The following is a 19,226-nucleotide window of genomic DNA, read 5'->3' as shown; positions in this document are numbered from 1 at the left end:
TGACTTCCTCTGATTGTTGGAACCCTGGATGCTGAGACTTTTAATCGTTCTGTGCTCAAAGGCACAGACCCACAGTAAACACTGCAATTGACCTGAGGCTGTGGAGAAGTCTTTCAAAATTGATTAATAGCACTAGGATTGTAGGTGTGTTGTTGTGTAGAAGTGTGTAATATCACAGGGTGGAAAACTCAGAGTTTGGTGTTTTAGAACATAGTAACAAATGTGAAGGAAGATGGAGGTTTTAGGGTGGGGGCAGGTTGTTCTTCTTTATCTTCTTAATCTTCTTCTTCCTTCTTCTTGACCTTCTTCTTCCATCTTCTTCGTGGGTTTAGGTGATGTCTTGTAATTGGGCAGAAAAGTCTGCATTGCGGTCTTCAAGGGACCAGGTATTGGGTTAAAAGATAAAATAATCGGGGTGTTATTTCTTAATTGGATAGTTTAGTCTTAAGAGGCCTTGTAACAAGATTGTTGGCCATTTTGTTCCTTGCTGATAATGGCACAAAACTCATGGTTTTGAGGCTGTTTTACTGATAAGAAATAATAAACACCTGAGTCCCAACATGAACTACTGTCTTAAGTGTCTTCTATCCTGACTTGAGAAACCAATATCTGATGATCTGAATTCTCTCCCATCCATTTTTCTAACAAGCTATCATCCCACCTCAGAATTTATATCGCATATAAATTTATTATAAATTTTTACTATTTAGTATATAATATAATAATATATAAATTATATATCAGATATAAAATTTATATTATAAATTTATATTATAAATTTATATTATAAATTTATATTATAAATTTATATTTACCCCATTGTCATAGAGTTTATATGGATTCAACATCAAGTTATCAACTGTGCTCTCATTTTTTCCTTCTGTACACACATACTTCAGGAAAACCAGCATTTTGCTTCTAGGAAGTGATTTGTGCCTTATTCGTGCCAGCATACTTTACAGGCATGGTGATTGTTAACATTTCACCTCCTAGGAAATATTAAAAAATGCATACTCACTTTGCAGCCACATTTACATCCAATCGATCCAGTTTTTACATGTCCTCATTTCAAGCTGGAGGCAATGTGCCACTGCCTGGGATTCCAAATATCTTGACATTAACTTGTTCCAGTTTTTTTTTTTTTGCAAATACAACCTCAGTGTTGCATTCTCTGAATCTGTAATGTTTACATTTATGATAAATTCCATTCATTTCTTGCCCTAAATAATAACTATTTTTCATCCATCTGCAACCCTTATCTCTATGGATTTTTCTGTCAATGAGAGCAGGAAGCTGACTTATAGGTCATCAACAGCAATACAGGCTCCCTTTTTATCTTTCTTTCTTTTTATATATATATTTTTATTTATTAAGACATGTCAGTAGGCCTCAGACTTGGATAAATAATCGAACTTGCTATGGAATACATTAGGTTTTGCACCAAAGTGATGTGCATGTCCCTCTAGTGTACAACTACTTGATGCCAGGTAATGGATAAATTCATAGTATAAAAATTTGGTTTAGACGTAAAATACAACAAGACATTTTCACTGACTCAGACATATCTCTAAGCAACACATCAGAGCCTGTCTTCAGGATGCCTGAATCCCGTTTCCTCAATGGAGAGTATCAGCACTGCAGTGCTTTGCCCAAGCTGCATTTTGGGGAAAACAGACTGTTCCCATAGACATCCTTCATTCTGCCCTGTTTTGCTCAGCTGGGCTGTGTTTTGCTTCCGGCGCCGATAGAATCCAGCCCTGCAGAGATATATGGATACAGAGTAATATGAATAAAGAGTAGTATGTAATAATCTGATTAAGGTAAGCAATGCAGACAACAGTGAAATCCACGTATCATATCCAAGATCTGTAAGTAGAGAGCTCTGTGAAAGGACAACTGTCATCAGACATATGATGTCCTCAGAATAAGCTGAAGTATGCATCCAAATGTCACTATGCTTGCCCAGGGAATGGTTTTGCCTTGCTCCCTTAGCTCAGATTCATGGAGCATCCATGGCCTTATAGTTATTAGGGGTTACCCTCATTCCTCTAGTCATCATTAGCTGTATTTTCCCCCTTGGGAATCTTCTCGTATTATTTATAGGCGATTTATTCACATAGCTAGGAAGACACCAAAATTTTCTAATTATATCTAGTAACATCACTTTCCAGTTTTCAGTACATTCAGTTTGCCAGACAATGCTTTGCCAAAAACAAGGTTTGCCAGAAATGCTTTGCCCAAAGACAGAGGAGGCATCTGCAGCATGCGCTGACCAGACCTTATAAAAGAGTCCTTGGATCTGAGCTGCTCTGTCTGCAGAGGAAATTCATGGTAAGTGCATGTCTGTGGTGGGCAGAAAGGGACACTGTCCCTGCAGTCCCTCTCCAGCCCTGCTGTCCTGATGTCTGTACATGTACTTGCAAGGATTTGATATTTGTACCATAAAGCATGTTGGCATTTTCACTTTGTGATCTGTCTGTGGAATTGTGTGCAGCAATAATGAGCGATCTCATGGTTCTGCTTTACAGCACTGATCACCTCCCAGCCTGCAAGGCATCTTCTCATAGCATAAGAGGTAAGAGCCACATTTGCTTGCATTCAAGGGATAGAAAAAGATGGAAGATTTCTGTAGAACAGATTTCTTCATGATGACAAATCTCTGTAAAATGTTGTAGGCAATTGCTGTATGTTTTTGTGCCCAGTGCTCTGCTGTAACTAATAAGGCATGCTGATGGCTGGGCAGGCTGCTCACAGCTAGCAAGTTTTCATTAGTGACTGTGCTTGAAGACACAGCCACTCTGTAATGCCAGGAAATGCTTCTTGGGGGTTCCTTGTGTTTAATTATGGAACACTGAGGTAAATGATCCATTCTGGCATGAAGTCCAGACAGAGAGAGCTAGCCAACAGAACAGAATATTGCAAAACCTTACAGACTTGTGAATTGTAATTATTACTGCATATGAAACTGGCCAATAAATGTTGTGAAAATGCTTTCCAAATGATACTCCAGGGTTATAATCTGCACGTAGGCCTCATACTAGTAAACTTGATAAAAATGCAAAAATAGTTATCTAACTATCCAAACAACAAAATACGGGGAGGTACTGCTCCTATTCCTCTGAAGGAAGACTGAGTAAAATGGAAGATCTGCATGCTATTAAGAGTAGTTGCAAATGTTTGTTAACATTCTGGATATTTACCTAACTAAAAGTTATTACATGACATCTTATCAAGCTGCCTGTCTAACTTCCTTTGAATTCAGATATTTTCTATTACTTGCCACATGACATTTCTTTGGATGTGCAGTACTGGATTCAGATATCTGGCTTTGATTTATAAATTCTTCAACTGAGGTTTCTAGCTTTGCCTATAGTTATTTCCACAAACAATTAACATAAGAAGAAACAGTTGGCTGTGCAGTATTTTAACCTGATATATTATGTGTCCTTACATGGCACTTGCTCACATACTACTGAAATAATTTTGGATGAGAAGCGAACAAGTCTTGTGAATGATGCAGAGCATCAGCAAAAGACATTATGATAGTCCTCAGAACACCTTCTGGACCATTAGCAACCCAAATGATACATGGAATGCATCCTCAGGAGTTATAGATGACAATAAACAGAAACTTGCAATTATGCTACAGGGCAATGTTACCCTGGAAATGATCCTCAGAAAGCTTAATCCTGAAGCTGATAAGAACCTCAGAAATCCTGCATGTAAGAAAGAATAGTCCCATGCAACAGAGTATATGGTACTTCATTTTGGCTGGAGAACAACTTTGCAGAAATGGGTCAAGAATTTGGGTGCAAGTGTCACTGTGTGCCTTTGTGGGAAGGAAGATCAGCAGCACATTGTCAGATACTCGTGAAAGCGTGGTCAGCAGGAAAAGACAAATGATTCTTTCCCTGCATTCAGCTCTGATATCTGGAGCACTACATTCAGTTTGGTGCTTTCTGGTGACCAAACAATGATATTTTGGATAGAATCCAGGGGAGAACTTTCAAAATAAGTAGGAAAAAATGATGTATGAGAAGAGGTTGAAAAGGTGAGATTTGTCTACACTGGGATTAAATTAAAAAGTGGTTATCTTATAGTTATGTTCTACAATAAGAAGATGGTTATATCATAGAAAGATATAGACTTCTCAAATGGGAAGAGTGAAAGCCTGAGGGATAAAAAGCACAGGTTTCAGCCACAGAAATTTGGATTAGGCAATAAACAGAGGAAAAAAATCACCATCAGGGTCATCAGAAATGAAACTGGGACGAAAAGAGACTAGAAATATCTGTTCTTTGACATAATAAAAACTTCTTTGGAAGAAGCTGCGGAAACCTGCTTCCAGCATTTGCCCTGGTTGCACAAGAAGGTGAACCAAAGAACTACTAAGATTCTTCCCAAATCACACTTTCTATTACACTTTTAGGGTCTATCAATAAAGTATGTGACAAGAAAAAAAAATATTGACTAATTTGGGCAACATATCTGCTCCTCCACAGTGTTCTCTGCGGACAAGCCCCTCCACAGAGTGCAGCCATGTCCTCGGACGCGGAGATGGCCATCTTTGGGGAGGCAGCTCCTTACCTCCGAAAATCGGAGAAGGAGAGAATTGAGGCCCAGAACAAACCTTTTGATGCCAAGACATCTGTCTTTGTGGTACATGCAAAGGAATCCTTTGTGAAAGGGACAATCACGAGCAGGGAATCGGGCAAAGTCACTGTCAAGACTGAAGGGGGAGAGGTGAGTCAAAAACAAGGCCGAATGAAAATATTATCTGAACACTGAGCTTTTCAGAGACACATGTGGATCTTTTGTTTCCTTGACAGACCCTGACTGTGAAAGAAGATCAAATCTTCTCCATGAACCCTCCCAAGTACGACAAAATCGAGGACATGGCCATGATGACCCACCTGCACGAACCCGCTGTGCTGTACAACCTCAAAGAGCGTTACGCAGCCTGGATGATCTACGTAAGTGGCAGCAGCAGCTTCCTCTGGGCAGCCTCAGGAGCTGCTGGGCCAGGCTCAGGGCAAGGCAACGTGCTGTGTCCCTTCCTTGCAGACCTACTCGGGTCTCTTCTGCGTCACTGTCAACCCCTACAAGTGGCTGCCGGTGTACAACCCCGAGGTGGTGTTGGCCTACCGAGGCAAGAAGCGCCAGGAGGCCCCTCCACACATCTTCTCCATCTCTGACAACGCCTATCAGTTCATGCTGACTGGTAAGTGGTTCTGTCTAGTCTCAGAGGCATTGGACCATTAAATTCTCTGAAGGGATCCCCCGTCTCAGCAAAGTGAAGAGGCTTTTTCAAAGCTTTCTTGGATTTGACACACACACTTGTTGGAGTTTACTATCGTCATAGCATTGTTTCTACTGTTTTAAATTAAAGGCTCCTCTGTAGTCAGGGATGTGCTTTGAAAAGGTATGCTTGTTTGACTGCAGCTGACATCAGGCAAAACATTAGACTTACCTGATTATGTCTCATTCTTCCTCTGTTGTTCACTGAGTTTTAAGTACTGTGTTTCTGCCTTGCTCACAGATCGGGAGAACCAGTCCATCCTGATCACGTAGGTACCCCCCCTGCGCGGGTCCCTGCGGGGCTGCCCGGTGCCAGGGCCCCTCCTGCCTGACCACGCACCCTCTGCTTCTCTCTTGGCTTTGGCAGCGGAGAATCCGGGGCCGGGAAGACTGTGAACACCAAGCGTGTCATCCAGTACTTTGCAACAATTGCAGCCAGTGGAGACAAGAAGAAAGAGGAGAAGTCATCAGGCAAAATGCAGGTGAGTCAGGAAGGACAGACTGAATGCTTGGCCTGCCACTATCCTGTCAACCAAACACAGTCACTGAATAATGATGTCCCTGCAGGGAACGCTTGAGGATCAAATCATCAGCGCCAACCCACTGCTGGAGGCCTTTGGAAACGCCAAGACCGTGAGGAACGACAACTCCTCACGCTTTGTGAGTTCTTGCTTTGCATAAAATCTCTCCCCTTCATGGCAACACACTTGTTGCCTGAAGAGTTCTTCATGCAAAGGAGACATCAGCAGAACACATCCAGGCTGACCTGCTGCTGCTTCTGCTTCACAGGGCAAATTCATCAGAATCCACTTTGGTGCCACAGGCAAACTGGCTTCTGCTGACATTGAAACTTGTAAGAGATTCTTCTGGACTGCTCCCATCCCTTCCCAAATTCCCATCTCCATGTACACTCCCACAAGTGCCTAACTCTTTCTACCATCCTTGCTAGATCTGCTGGAGAAGTCCAGAGTCACTTTCCAGCTCAAGGCGGAAAGGAGCTACCACATCTTTTATCAGATCATGTCCAACAAGAAGCCGGAGCTAATCGGTATGAAGTATTATGAATTGTTTGATAAAATCTGAATGTGCTAAGTATTTATCTTCATTCTCACACCCAGATACATCCTATTCCTCTGTACAGACATGCTCCTCATCACCACCAACCCCTATGACTACCAGTTTGTGAGTCAAGGTGAGATCACTGTTGCCAGCATTAATGACCAGGAGGAGCTGATGGCTACAGATGTAAGTGTCACTGGGCATATTGGTTTGGTGAAATTTCCTTGTAATGTCCTGGAGGTTTATTTGAGTGCTTCTGTTGCCAGAGTGCCATTGACATCCTGGGCTTCACTGCTGATGAGAGGGCAGCCATCTACAAGCTGACAGGGGCTGTCATGCACTATGGGAACCTGAAGTTCAAGCAGAAACAACGAGAGGAGCAGGCAGAGCCCGATGGCACCGAAGGTATTAAAGCCTTGTAGAACTCCTAATCACAGATATGGATAGGTGGAAGTTGGCAATCATGTATTTTCCCTCTGTTTAGTATCACAAATGCGTAAATCTAAGCTTCCAGACTATTCATGTTTCTAAATTTCTCCTCAAGATATCACAAAATTTCAGTACTGAGACCAACGGCTACATCTTAGAGGATATCCCCTTTCAATTATCACTTCTTCTCTGCTACTTCCTCCCTCTCTCTTTGTACATAGTTGCTGACAAGGCTGCCTACCTGATGGGTCTGAACTCAGCAGACCTGCTCAAGGCCCTCTGCTACCCCCGAGTCAAGGTGGGGAATGAATATGTGACCAAAGGCCAAAATGTGCAGCAGGTAACAACAACCACTTGGTGACTGGGAACCTCTGACTTGATTTACTCTCTCCTTTTGGGTACTATTTTCCTTCTACTCCATTCTCCTTTGGTTTAGGTATACAATTCAGTGGGTGCCCTGGCGAAGGCTGTCTATGAGAAGATGTTCCTGTGGATGGTTGTTCGCATCAACGAACAGCTGGACACGAAGCAGCCCAGGCAGTACTTCATTGGTGTCCTGGACATTGCTGGCTTTGAGATCTTTGATGTAAGGATTTCAGGTTTGAGGGCTGCTCTTGAAAGGAAGGATGGTTATATCAGAGGACTTGCAAGTAACAGGCTAGTCATTTGTGATTTTATGTAGGAAAAAACTCAGTCATTTTCTTCTCTAGCAGAAAACAAAATCCTCAAAAGCTCCATCAGTACAAGCACAGATTCATTTTGATTGTGCAGAGGCAGCAACTAGAATTTTTTATGTTGTAATATTACAACTGTTTGACCTTAATGTTAAGGATTAAAGAACCCAAAATATTTTGAATAAATGTATAAAAGAGCTTCTGTAGCAGAGCTAGGAGATGCATTGGCAAATATATAATGAGTTAAGGATGTTCAAAATGTTTAAAGAACCAAGAAATTGTTAGCTAGGTGCTTAATCAGAGATATCAAGGGTTTTCAATTTGGAGACAAGAGCATGCACTCATCTTGCTTGGTCAATAAAAAAATGCCAAAGTATTGTATTAATTTTATCAGATTCACTAAAAAAATCTGGCCAAAAAAATTCCCTCATTTACATTATGTAGGTATTTTTTTCTGGAGCTGCATATAGGTTCTTCTGTTATGGTATAGTCCTGATAATACTGTTATAATTTATCTGAGAAGATTTATACAGGGTGGAGGAGAATGATGAAGAGCTGGGCATATTGATGAGGGTTGATTGTTCTGTTTTTTTCCACTGAGCAGTTCAACAGCCTGGAGCAGCTGTGCATCAACTTCACCAATGAGAAACTGCAACAGTTCTTCAACCACCACATGTTCGTGCTGGAGCAGGAGGAGTACAAGAAGGAGGGCATTGAATGGGAGTTCATTGACTTTGGCATGGACCTGGCTGCCTGCATTGAGCTCATTGAGAAGGTATTTCTGTACTTCACAATGTCAGGTATTTTCAGAAATGCATTCATTTTATATCTATTTCTAAATGCTGCTTGAAATGGTAAATATCATACTGCAGATAAATCTGTTTGAATTATTTTAGATTTGTTGAACAGAACAATCCCTGAGAACAGCAATATTGTCCCACTCAGGAAGTTTTTTCATCTCTGGGTCTTTCTAACTTTTTCACCTTGTCCTCCCTCTTTCCTTGTGATTTCTCCCAGCCCATGGGCATCTTCTCCATCCTGGAAGAGGAGTGCATGTTCCCCAAGGCAACTGACACCTCTTTCAAGAACAAGCTCTATGACCAGCACCTGGGCAAGTCCAACAACTTCCAGAAGCCCAAGCCAGGCAAAGGCAAGGCTGAGGCCCATTTCTCCCTGGTGCACTATGCTGGCACAGTGGACTACAACATCACAGGGTGGCTGGAGAAGAACAAGGACCCTCTGAATGAAACTGTCATTGGGCTGTACCAGAAATCATCTGTGAAGACCCTGGCTTTACTCTTTGCCTCTGCTGGAGGAGAGGCAGGTCAGTTCTCTGAAATTCATCTCTTTGATGCATGGTGGTCTGTCCCCAAAGCAACAGATGTCTCATTATCTTTACTTTATCAGAGGCTAGTGGTGGTGGTGGTGGCAAGAAGGGAGGCAAGAAGAAGGGCTCTTCTTTCCAGACTGTCTCAGCTCTTTTCCGGGTACGTAAACAATTTTTCATTTCTGCAGAGAGTTATTCTGTATTTTTAGCTGGATCAGACACAGAAAAAAATGGCAAAACCCCCCCCAAACAATCACCAAACCAACCAACCAAGCAACCAACAAAAAAATATTTTATGTATAACTTGTCTTTAGACCGCCATTAAAATCAAATCTTATGGAATGAAAAATAGCACTGTAAAACTCTAAACTTACACTAAATATAAATATAAGATTTTGTCATAAAACATGCCCACTTTCTAGCCTTCATTAGGTTGATGTTAACTTTTTTCTTGACCTACAAGATGAGGTTTAATGCTGGGTAATCAGAAGAAACAGAGCAATTGATTGTGGCATGCTCAGCTTACAATTTTCAGCCCAGTGTATCTCCAATGATCCGTTTTTCAGGTTAAATTCAAGGAATTCACCGGGTTATTTTTGCCATTTCTCTTACAAATACACACTAAATCATGATCCCACAGGAGAATCTGAACAAGCTGATGACCAATCTGCGGAGCACTCACCCCCACTTTGTGCGCTGCATCATCCCCAATGAGACTAAAACACCTGGTAAGAAGCCCAAGATGAAAGATCCTTGCTCTGATACATCCATTCCCCTCTGCAATGCAATCTGTGCCCCTCATTTGTGCTCTGCATTGCCAGGTGCCATGGAGCACGAGCTGGTGCTGCACCAGCTGCGCTGTAACGGCGTGCTGGAAGGGATCAGGATCTGCAGGAAAGGGTTCCCCAGCAGAGTCCTCTATGCTGACTTCAAACAGAGGTGAGAGCTATGAAATGAAGAGATAAGTCAGGTGTCCTCACCAACTGCTCTCTGTCACACAACCGAGCTTTACCAGGGTCTTTAAGTATGGAGAGATGAAATTCCAACTTCCTCAGCCTGGTTCTGCTGCAAACACTGCTCTTGGTTTCAGTAAAGAGAATATTCTTATGACTGGACATTGTCTTCCTCCTATTTCCTCCAATTCCACAGATACAAGGTGCTTAATGCCAGTGCCATCCCTGAGGGACAGTTCATCGATAGCAAGAAGGCTTCTGAGAAGCTTCTTAGTTCAATCGATGTGGATCACACCCAGTACAAATTTGGACACACCAAGGTACAAACTCCCCCGATCACTGCCTGCCTGGGCTTTGCTCTCTCCATCTGACAGTGATGTGCTGCAATATTCCCTCTCTCAAGGTGTTCTTCAAAGCTGGGCTGATAGGGGTCCTGGAGGAGATGAGAGATGAGAAGCTGGCGCAGCTCATCACCCGCACCCAGGCCATGTGTAGAGGCTACCTGGCAAGGGTGGAGTACCAGAGAAGGGTGGAGCGCAGGTACACCTTCCTCTTCTTCAGTTAAAGTCATTTTGCTCATGAAAAAGTTTTTACACTTGTCAAACTGAGAATATTCATTGTACATTTTAATTATGCATCAGGGAATCCATCTTCTGCATCCAGTACAACGTTCGCTCATTCATGAATGTCAAACACTGGCCATGGATGAAGCTGTTCTTCAAGATCAAGCCATTGCTGAAGAGTGCAGAGTCTGAGAAAGAAATGGCCAACATGAAGGAAGAGTTTGAGAAAACCAAGGAAGAGCTTGCAAAGTCTGAGGCAAAGCGGAAGGAGATAGAAGAGAAAATGGCCTCTCTGATGAAGGAGAAGAATGACCTGCAGCTCCAAGTGCAATCAGTAAGTATCACTAGTGTATTTCTTCCGGGTATCCTCACAGCACATTACTCTCATGTTAGACAATTGTCTGTGAAAATATTTTAATATTATTTCAGACCATTCAGTGTCACCATTATAATAGGAAATTCTAGCTTGGGAATGGCTTTTGAAGCATGTATGCGCATGGGGCTGTTTCTCCAGGCTCACAATACAACATCCAGTGTAGTCACTGGAGATTTAGAATTTAGTTAGCAGTGTCTGCAGAGCAAATCATTTGACAATTTTCTCTGGTTTCAGTCAGTTGCCCAAACACCTACATATTATGTCACCTGTCTTTCTGCAACCACTTTTCCAGGAGGAAACAAAAACCCTCTGCATTCTTTCCCAATCCTATATGTACCTCCTAAGTCCTTTGGGAGATCAGGGGACTGGTCAATATTTAAAGATTACCTTTTGTATTTTGATGTTTGCTAAACAGATTCAAAATAAACTCAGGTTCAAATTGAAATCTCTAATTGCACCTTGAATATATATCAATTTATCTCACTCAAAGAAAATTAATTCAAAGTCAGTCTTGCCAAGAAACACTTATAAAAAAAGTAAAGAAAAAAAGCCACTACACAATTATATACAGTATTTACCTTTCAGAGGAAATAATCACAACTCTTGAAAATCAAAATACTACTGGATATTATCATCTTATCCATAAGAAAAATGGGAGAGAATAATTGATGAGAGCAAAAAATGAAATAGAATTAAAATCTACTCTGATTTAAAAGAGCCTATGCAAAAACCAACTTCCTAGAAGAAAAGAAAGAAGAGTAGTTCCATGTTTCTTTTCCTCAGTGAAAAATACCATTTCTCTATTCACATTTTGCAAACAGTTGTGATTTGCAAACAAATGAACATTTCTCTACTAGGAAGCAGATGCTTTGGCCGATGCAGAGGAAAGGTGCGACCAGCTGATCAAAACCAAGATTCAGCTGGAAGCCAAAATTAAGGAAGTGACTGAAAGGGCAGAGGATGAAGAAGAAATTAATGCTGAGTTGACAGCCAAGAAGAGGAAGCTGGAGGATGAATGTTCAGAGCTGAAGAAAGATATTGATGACCTTGAGCTAACACTGGCCAAGGTGGAGAAGGAAAAACATGCCACCGAAAACAAGGTATGAGGTAGAACCTGTCACTCACATTCCAGAAAATGGATTGTGTGCCATTGGAGGACATCTATAGCTAGTTCCTTTATTTATATTTGCTCCCTTCTTCTCAAAGGTGAAAAACCTGACTGAGGAGATGGCAGGTCTGGACGAGACCATTGCCAAGCTGACAAAGGAGAAGAAAGCCCTCCAAGAGGCACATCAGCAGACCCTGGATGACCTGCAGGCAGAGGAAGACAAAGTCAATACTCTGACCAAAGCCAAGACCAAGCTGGAACAGCAAGTGGATGATGTAAGCACACAGACATAGAGCAGGAAGAGGGCAGGTATGGAGTCCAAGCTGTCTGGCAGAGCCCTGATGGTCTTGTTGTGTTCAGCTGGAAGGGTCCCTGGAGCAAGAGAAGAAACTGCGCATGGACCTGGAGAGAGCGAAGAGGAAACTGGAAGGAGACCTGAAGCTGGCCCAGGACAGCATCATGGATTTGGAGAATGACAAGCAGCAGCTGGATGAGAAACTGAAGAAGTAAGTGTGGCTCTGGGGCCCGTGAGTACTGGGCTGCAGCACTTGTCTTGTTTCTTGGAGCTCTAACACGGTTCACTTGTCCCAAAGGAAAGACTTTGAAATCAGCCAGATCCAGGGCAAGATCGAGGATGAACAAGCAGTGGCTATGCAATTTCAGAAGAAGATCAAGGAGCTGCAGGCAAGTCTCTGTGCCTTGCCCTGCCTTGCTCAGGCTCAGCTCAGGCAGGAGGAGGGCATGGCTGTGAAGGGTCCCTGCTGTTCTGCAGGCCCGCATTGAGGAGCTGGAGGAGGAGATTGAGGCAGAGCGAACATCTCGCGCTAAAGCGGAGAAGCATCGCGCTGACCTGTCCAGGGAGCTGGAGGAGATCAGTGAGCGCTTGGAAGAAGCAGGAGGGGCCACATCAGCTCAGATTGAGATGAACAAGAAGCGTGAGGCAGAGTTCCAGAAGATGCGCCGTGACCTGGAAGAGGCCACGCTGCAGCACGAAGCCACGGCTGCCGCCCTGCGCAAGAAGCACGCGGACAGCACAGCTGAGCTGGGTGAGCAGATCGACAACCTGCAACGTGTGAAGCAGAAGCTAGAAAAGGAGAAGAGTGAGCTGAAGATGGAGATTGATGACTTGGCCAGCAACATGGAGTCTGTCTCCAAAGCCAAGGTACAGATTTATTTTATTGGTTCATTGACCCAGTGGAATACAGCACAACCCTTGCTCCTTGCTTTCCTTTAAGTATGTATGGTTAATACATTGTTTTCCATATTCTAAAACACAGGCCAACCTGGAGAAGATGTGCCGCACCCTGGAAGATCAGCTGAGTGAGATTAAAACTAAGGAAGAAGAGCATCAGCGCATGATCAATGACCTCACAGCTCAAAGAGCTCGTCTGCAGACAGAGTCAGGTGAGATACTCACATCTACACATGCAGATCAATAATGTCTCGGAGTTATTGCAAAATTTACTCTTCTGAGCATGTGGTTTTTTCAGCACAATTTGTGTCACATCCAGTGTGAAATGTTTGCAATGGGATAATAAATTTTGGCTTGCGCTGACAACTATCTGGCTTTATAACTCCATATATTTGCGGTATCACCAACAGTGGCCTTAAAACTGATGTGTATTTGCAAATTTTCTCAGGTGAATATTCTCGTCAAGTGGAAGAGAAAGATGCTATGGTTTCTCAGCTGTCAAGAGGCAAACAGGCTTTCACCCAGCAGATTGAGGAACTCAAGAGGCATCTGGAGGAAGAGATAAAGGTGATTCCTCCTCTCAGAGGTGCTCCAAACAAATATGTGACTACTGATCTATATGACTAGACAGGGAAAAAAATCTTATGTTATTTGGTGCAACTCGTCTCATGCTAACTTTTATCTCAAGTTTATCCACTATTCCTTTTTTCAGTCCCAATTTCTTTCCTCATTGATTGCATGGTTGTCCGTTTGCATAGAAGCATGATCCAATGTCCCTTTATTTTCAGTCAGATTTTCTGGGATAATTCTGTTCCCTGACCCAATACCCTTGTTGCTCCAGGCCAAGAACGCCCTGGCCCATGCCCTGCAGTCCGCTCGCCATGACTGTGACTTGCTCCGGGAACAATATGAGGAGGAGCAGGAGGCCAAGGGGGAGCTGCAGCGAGCCCTGTCCAAGGCCAACAGTGAAGTGGCCCAGTGGAGAACCAAATACGAGACAGACGCAATTCAGCGCACAGAGGAGCTTGAGGAGGCCAAGTACGTGGGGAAAGTGAGGAAGGCTAGCAGAGATTAAGATCAGAAATACTTGGAGACCACTGTGACATTATTGGGAAGAAGTCAGTGTTCTTTTTGGGGTTGGGGCAAAAGGAGAATAGCAAATAAATTCTATAATGCATGTAGCGTTGGAAAAAAAGTCACAGGCAAATCTGTAGAAGACAGGGACTGGCAGAAAGACAGGGAAAAGCCCATCAACCACATGCCCCAACTTTCCCTTTTCTCTTAAACCATGAGATACGTTTAACACAGGAAGAAGCTGGCCCAGCGCCTGCAGGATGCAGAGGAGCATGTTGAGGCTGTCAATTCCAAATGTGCCTCCCTGGAAAAGACAAAGCAGAGGCTGCAGAATGAAGTGGAGGACCTGATGATTGATGTGGAGAGATCCAATGCTGCCTGTGCTGCTCTGGATAAGAAGCAGAAGAACTTTGACAAGGTCCTTTGGCCTCCAGCACCACCATTCCTGGCCAGAGCAGGGCCCCGTGATGGCCACAGCCCTACTCACGCCCCGTTTCTCTTCAGATCCTGGCAGAATGGAAGCAGAAGTATGAGGAAACGCAGGCTGAGCTGGAGGCCTCGCAGAAGGAGTCGCGCTCTCTGAGCACGGAGCTGTTCAAGATGAAGAATGCCTATGAGGAGTCCTTGGATCACCTGGAAACAATGAAGCGGGAGAACAAGAACCTGCAGCGTAAGTCCCTGGCCCTCTGCTCCTCCCTGGCCTTTCTCACAAGCTTGTCTATCTGCCAGGCTTAACAGCCCTGGGCCTGCAGGGATAAGATCTTGCCTGGCACCTTGGTAGGCCAGAGCCTTTCTCCATTCAGCTCACTGCCTGACCATGGCGCTTTTCTCCCTTCCTTGTAGAGGAGATTTCCGACCTCACTGAGCAGATTGCGGAGGGAGGAAAGGCAATTCATGAGCTGGAGAAAGTGAAGAAGCAGATTGAGCAGGAGAAATCTGAACTGCAAGCCTCCCTGGAGGAAGCTGAGGTAAAGCCTTCTGTTTTTACCTGATAAGTTACCACACTGCTCAGCAACTTCGGGTAACATTGAAATAATTCTATGCCCTGAGGATTGAGTGGAGGCATAGGAAGCAGGTTTTCTTCATACCGGTAAAATCTTTGAATCCATGGGTATGCTTTTTTCTTTCCTGTCTTTCAATCTCAGTCCTCTGGTTATACATTATTCTTTGAAATAGCAATTAATGTAAAGTTGTTGATGATTCTATTTTTTATAATTAAAAGGATTTTATGCTTTTTTCAGGCCTCCCTGGAACATGAGGAGGGGAAGATCCTGCGCCTGCAGCTTGAGCTCAACCAAGTGAAGGCTGAGATTGACAGGAAGATAGCCGAGAAAGATGAGGAGATTGATCAGATGAAAAGAAACCACCTCAGAATTGTGGACTCGATGCAGAGCACCCTGGATGCTGAGATCAGGAGCAGGAATGAAGCCCTGAGACTGAAGAAGAAAATGGAGGGAGACCTGAATGAAATGGAGATCCAGCTGAGCCACGCCAACCGCCAGGCTGCAGAGGCACAGAAGAATCTGAGAAACACCCAGGCTGTGCTGAAGGTATGGCATTACAGACAAGGTGCTCATGGGTTTCTTACACAGCTGCAAATATTTCTCTTCTACTGTTCTATCTTTTCCATGTTAATATGAAAATGGGAAAAAAAAGTAAATAGGAAGGATATGCCTTCCAATCTCTCTTACCTTTCTTTCCAGGACACCCAGCTGCACCTGGACGATGCTCTCAGGACACAGGAGGACCTGAAGGAGCAGGTGGCCATGGTGGAGCGCAGAGCAAACCTGCTGCAGGCTGAAGTTGAGGAGCTCCGGGCAGCCCTGGAGCAGACAGAGCGGTCGAGGAAATTGGCTGAGCAGGAGCTTCTGGATGCAAGTGAGAGAGTTCAGCTCCTCCATACTCAGGTAAATTTTAGAATTGAAGACATATAACACTGACAATATTTAGAGAATTAAAGTTAACAATAGGTCTGTTTTCCTTTTTGAATTGAAATACAATAGTCTTCAGCAGTCTACCATTTTCATTTATCAGTTATTTGTATTCTTCATATGCAACTGTAATAAAAACAGAAATAAAAATAGGTAATTTGATTTTTCTAAAAATGGTGTGAAGCAACTGGAGAAAAAAAATATGCTTTTTTCCTTCAACAGAACACCAGCCTGATCAACACCAAGAAGAAGCTGGAAACAGACATTGCCCAGATCCAGGGTGAAATGGAGGATACCATCCAGGAAGCCCGCAATGCTGAGGAGAAGGCCAAGAAGGCCATCACAGATGTGAGTTTGGCACTCCTGGCATTGCTGATGGTGAATGCACTCTCCCCAAAATATCACCAGCCCCAAAATGGCTTTGACAATTTGTTCTGATCAGGCGGCCATGATGGCAGAAGAGCTGAAGAAGGAGCAGGACACCAGTGCCCACCTGGAGAGGATGAAGAAGAACCTGGACCAGACAGTGAAGGACCTGCAGCACCGTCTGGAAGAGGCCGAACAGCTGGCACTGAAGGGAGGGAAGAAGCAGATCCAGAAGCTGGAGGCCAGGGTGTGTAGGGCTGGGGCTGTGCCTGAGTGAGCGTGTCCCTCGTTGGAGAGACATTGGCAGGGCAGCTGCAGGGCTGGGCTTGTCCTTGCAGGTGCGGGAGCTGGAAGGGGAGGTTGATGCTGAGCAGAAGCGCAGCGCTGAAGCCGTGAAGGGCGTGCGCAAGTACGAGCGCAGGGTGAAGGAACTCACCTACCAGGTAAGGCAGGAGCTCTCCTTGGGCTGATGCACCCTTATTCCATCAATCAAAAGAGATTTTCATGGACTGCAAGAGGAAATGCTACATTGTGGTGTGCAGAAAGCAATAATTCATTCTTTCCAATCTGCTAACACTCTAGTCTGAGGAAGACAGGAAGAATGTGCTGAGGCTGCAGGATCTGGTGGACAAGCTGCAAATGAAAGTGAAATCCTACAAGAGACAAGCTGAGGAAGCTGTGAGTATTTCTCAGGAAAATAAAATCATTCCTTTCTCTGAGTGTCACACAAGTATCCTGCTGAGGAGAGGAACTGTGTTGTCCAGATATACCCCCCCAGCATATGGGCACTAAACAAGTGGGAGAATAAGTACAGAAATGACAAATTGAAGTTATGAAATTGCTCCTCACCTGGAGCAAGGACACCAGGATATCATCCTGGTGAAACTTGCCCCTGTAGGGTCCTGAGAAGGGGAGGATGAGGAGCTCTGTGTGAGGCTGATGTGTGAGCAGAGGTGCACGGGGAATGGAGATTTGCAGCCCCACAAGGCTGACTTGCAGCAGGAGTGAAACCCATGCTCTGTGCTCCTGAGCCCTGATTCGCTCTGCTCTCACAGGAGGAGCTGTCCAATGTGAACCTGTCCAAGTTCCGCAAGATCCAGCACGAGCTGGAGGAGGCCGAGGAGCGGGCTGACATTGCAGAGTCACAGGTCAACAAGCTCCGAGTGAAGAGCCGCGAGTTTCACAGCAAGAAAATAGCAGAGGAAGAGTGAAAATTGCAGGAGGCCGCAAAGTGACCTGATGGCTGCACAAAATGTGAGCCCTCTGTCACTTCTTTCTACAACCAGGCTTTATAAATTAGTCAATGTCTAAAGACAAAGACCATAGATTCCTTTGCATGAAAAGCAGTAGCTACATTTTAGTTCTGCCGTTATTTAGGTGCTGATTGTGTTCAAAAAATATTCAAACATTATTCAGGAGTAAACTCCTGAATTTTCTGAAGTAAGATTCAGAAACTCTAGTACTCCAACTGCAGTAAAAGTAATACGCAGGAGAGCAAACAAAAAATTTTACACTGTACTAGAGTGTTTCCCAGAAATGGAATTGTGATTTAAAGTTAGAATAAATAAATATTAAATAAATAATGCTTTTTAGGAAGAGAAATTTTAAGCCTGTGTTTTACAAATTTACAAGCATACATATCAAAAGGAATTGGGTTTTTTTTTACAACGGAATTGAGAGCAACTCTGTTAACACAACACCATGAAGAAATCTCCAAGTCTGGCACCCTGAGAATACAGCAGGGTTTCGACATTGCCAAACAGTGCTTCCTGTCTTCCTTTTGCAGCAGTGCATGAGCTTTGTTGTATAAGGAAACTGAAAACTGGATGGAAAAAAAGTAGCTGATAGACCATGGCTTTCTTTATTCATCCCACATGGGGTAACACTGCAGAATATAATGCATGAGCAGGACAAAAATGAGGAAAAGCTGACCATGAGGAAGAGCAAGGCAGAAAGGATGTTTCCCATTCCCAGGCATTCTCATTCAGTGCCCCAATGGGGGCTGAGCAGGTGGTGAGTCTGGAGAGCACAGGTACCTCCACCCTGAAGCAAAGCTATCAGTGCCCACTGGGACATCACACTGACACTGACATTGGAGCTTCCTTTGTCTGGAATAGGTGTCTAGAGGCAACCTGCACAGTAAGAGGCAGTTTAACACACCATTCACCAGAGCCTGGCACATCAGGAAGCTGCTGAGGGAAGATTCTACAAGCAGATGTGGGGAATGGTAAATGAGACTTGGCTTTCACTGCAGGGACACTTAGAGGTCTCTCCAGGTCCCTGGCTGTGTCTACACCTCTCCATTTACAGGGAGTACTCCAAAGAGCTGTGAAATGGCTGGGGAAGGGAGCTGGAGGTACTGGACAGCCTTTTGCACTGACCACAGCACTCAGTGTGTTTGCAGCAATGTTCAGAACTGGGAGGTCCTCCTGCTCCCAAACACACTGAGGTTTACACCCACAGAATCCTTCCATGTTACAACCAAATATGGAAGTAGTTGGCTAGGCAGCAGCTAAATATATTTAAGGAAAAGATGATGCCCCGGGTTGACTCTTGTGTCACTGTAAATGATGCTCTTCAGAGACATCATCTCTATGTGTGAAGCTGTGAAAACTTCATCAGTGCCAGTGATATATGGGCAACAAGAAAAAGAAACCCTGGGTACCTTTATAGACCTGCTGACAGAGTAGTAAATATCACAACAACTTTGGGGACCAGGTTTCAATGCCAAAACTCCCTGTTCCCTTTGGACAATATCATAATCACTCTCCAAAATGTACAAGCTGCTCTGACTGTGGAAGAGTCAGGATGCATTTGAAGCACTGTTGGGGCTCCTCTCTCTCCTATATTTGTTACTATTTTGGCCTGAGGATTTG

The 19,226-nt window shown here is 43.9% G+C and overlaps 1 protein-coding gene and 1 long non-coding RNA gene across 5 annotated transcripts in view; one reads left to right on the top strand and one right to left on the bottom strand.

Moving 5' to 3' along the window:
* Positions 1–19,226, bottom strand: part of LOC113460308 (uncharacterized) — a 44,780-nt gene that overhangs the window by 22,368 nt on the left and 3,186 nt on the right. Inside the window, exons 4-5 of one of the 4 annotated variants that reach the window (XR_012583253.1) lie at positions 15,745–16,110; positions 821–1,757 (exon numbers count right to left, since the gene is read on the bottom strand). The exons of 1 other annotated variant lie outside the window; for it this stretch is intronic. This is a non-coding gene — a long non-coding RNA (uncharacterized LOC113460308). Of the gene's footprint in view, positions 1–820; positions 1,758–15,744; positions 16,111–19,226 lie in introns of those variants that run through there. 2 more of the 4 variants (XR_012583254.1, XR_012583256.1) reach the window with 2 other exon arrangements.
* Positions 4,525–17,630, top strand: LOC141731239 (myosin heavy chain, skeletal muscle, adult-like). Its single transcript, XM_074555204.1, has 38 exons — positions 4,525–4,743; positions 4,830–4,973; positions 5,065–5,221; positions 5,540–5,567; positions 5,666–5,780; positions 5,866–5,958; positions 6,088–6,151; positions 6,248–6,346; positions 6,440–6,543; positions 6,624–6,762; positions 7,008–7,126; positions 7,223–7,372; positions 8,065–8,235; positions 8,478–8,784; positions 8,868–8,947; positions 9,428–9,515; positions 9,609–9,726; positions 9,937–10,060; positions 10,144–10,280; positions 10,382–10,637; positions 11,537–11,779; positions 11,886–12,062; positions 12,148–12,293; positions 12,381–12,471; positions 12,560–12,949; positions 13,065–13,191; positions 13,428–13,546; positions 13,821–14,017; positions 14,288–14,471; positions 14,558–14,723; positions 14,897–15,021; positions 15,295–15,603; positions 15,757–15,960; positions 16,207–16,332; positions 16,427–16,597; positions 16,689–16,793; positions 16,933–17,028; positions 17,406–17,630. The coding sequence occupies exons 1-38, from the start codon at positions 4,540–4,542 to the stop codon at positions 17,559–17,561; spliced, it is 5,829 nt and encodes a 1,942-aa protein (XP_074411305.1). The 5' UTR covers positions 4,525–4,539; the 3' UTR covers positions 17,562–17,630.

The sequence above is a fragment of the Zonotrichia albicollis genome, chromosome 19 (assembly GCF_047830755.1).
Source record: "Zonotrichia albicollis isolate bZonAlb1 chromosome 19, bZonAlb1.hap1, whole genome shotgun sequence".
NCBI classification, from domain to species: Eukaryota; Metazoa; Chordata; class Aves; order Passeriformes; family Passerellidae; genus Zonotrichia; species Zonotrichia albicollis.
This window is presented reverse-complemented; position numbering and strand designations above follow the sequence as displayed.